Source organism: Seriola lalandi, unplaced genomic scaffold (genome assembly GCF_002814215.2).
Source record: "Seriola lalandi dorsalis isolate HSWRI2012SDOR001 ecotype SW California unplaced genomic scaffold, Sedor1 jcf7180002003411, whole genome shotgun sequence".
Taxonomy (NCBI): Eukaryota; Metazoa; Chordata; class Actinopteri; order Carangiformes; family Carangidae; genus Seriola; species Seriola lalandi.
In genome coordinates, this window is record NW_019474067.1 from 1 (window position 1) to 1,790 (window position 1,790).

At 38.9% G+C, this 1,790-nt stretch overlaps 1 protein-coding gene across 1 annotated transcript; it reads right to left on the reverse strand.

Annotated features, from left to right (window-relative positions):
• Positions 1 to 220: 220 nt before the first annotated feature.
• LOC147820059 (adenine DNA glycosylase-like) lies at positions 221 to 1,243 on the reverse strand (the record flags this gene model as incomplete). The annotated part of the gene is made up of 4 exons (XM_087177618.1): positions 221 to 292; positions 540 to 613; positions 703 to 742; positions 1,113 to 1,243. Coding segments are annotated over 4 exons (317 nt in total), but the record flags the coding sequence as incomplete, so codon positions are not given.
• Between the last annotated feature and the right edge of the window lie 547 nt (positions 1,244 to 1,790).

Consider the following 1,790-nt stretch of genomic DNA (forward strand, 5'->3'; position numbering starts at 1 on the left):
TAACTGTTTCAGCAGGCTGTCGACAGTCTGAGGCATCTGTCCCTTCAGCTCTGTCACAACCTAAAATAACAAAGTTATAACTGTTAACAGGTGGATCAATTCATAAATCTTTGCTCACATTTACATAAAGCTGCTGGTACAATGAAGAAAAATGGAGAAGGCCTGAGAGTGACACATAGATACATGCTACAAAACAAATGTTACAAAGTGCAACACAAACCTTCTGAGCTCCTTCATGCAGTCTTTTCCCCCGGGAGTAGTAGCCAAGACCCGCCCACATCTGGTTCACCTCCTACAAATAAATAAAGTCATTTGAAATTCGAAAACAATCTTTAAATCACCATAGTTTCCATAGCTGCTTTTAGAAATCACCTCAAGTGTAGCAGATGCAAGGTCCTGCACTGTGGGCCACCGCTGGAACATAATAAAGAGAGAGTCCAAATTACACACAAGGTTGTATATTCACTAGATTTAAAGTATCCAAAGTCAATGGTATCCAAAGGAATCCAAAAGTAACTTAATATGTCAGAGGAACTTACCTTCATCCATTTGTTGTAGTAGTCTTTTACTGTGGCAACTTGAGTCTGCTGCAGCATAATCTCTGAAACCCACACTGATAAAAAAGAGAGAGACACACTGTCCTGTAAATGGCGTCAGCAGCAGTTCAACATATCGAAATCTGCCAGGAAAACGTTTTCTTACCTGCATATGTCCTAATGTTGAGGTCTGGTTCTGTCATAGCCTGTCAGAGAAATACAGGGAGCCAGTCAGTTGGATTACTTCATGGTAATTGCAAGCATTGGTTCTACGCTGCCTAATGTGTGTAATGATACACTGAAGTAAGAACTTGTGCTAATAACCAAACTAAGGCATCACATTACTGTAATTTCAGAAGAATTTCAGGTAAATACTGTCAGATAACATTGATAAATGAGGATATGATATTCTGACTGTATTGCACAGGTATAATCTACTAGGTGTGACTTTAATCTCAGTGGTAAAAGCATCCTTGCAGGTGTCTGCTGCAGTAAACATGTCCCTGAACCAGACTTACTAAAACGCCTTCCGTCATATATAATTTAAATTAATGAATGCTAGTGAGTTGGTTTTACCAGAGTCCTCCATGGCAGCTCTCTCTTCTCCTTGTCGTACCAGTTCAGGAGCTGAGAGCGCAGCTGCAGAACATCAGCAGGATCAGGGAAGGTGTGGTACGCGGACGGCAAGGCAGCATTTGTGGTTTCCTCTGGAAGGCCAAAAAAAAAAATACTGTTCTCATTCCAACTTTTCACAAAGAAAATTCCACTGATGTTCAAGTAATAAAATATTTATCAAATACTCCAGGATGGTTCAAATGTTACACAGTATGCTGCCTGAGTGAATAAACAGAACATGTGATTTTAATGAGGTAATAAATAAATATTACTGAAACCGTGTTTTATGTCTGAACTTATGTATTGTATGAATTAATTAAATTTTTATCATTGTATCATGAACATAAATGTGCCCAGTCCACACGGTCTTACAAGATCCCAAATATTCACACAAGCCAGCACCAGAGTGGAGCGTATTTGTCATGATTTAACATCATGCAAACATATGCCTAAATGACCATCCTTAATCCCGGGAGCTAGACCACTCACAGATACTGCAAAGAGAGCTGGAGAGAAATAATATCCTGGTTTTTGACTGCTTTTTTAACGTGAAGCTTTATTTAAAATAAGTTGGCAAAGACAGTCAGAGTTAAGTCTCTCTAAAAGAAATGTGAAACTGAACATAATATATGAAACCAC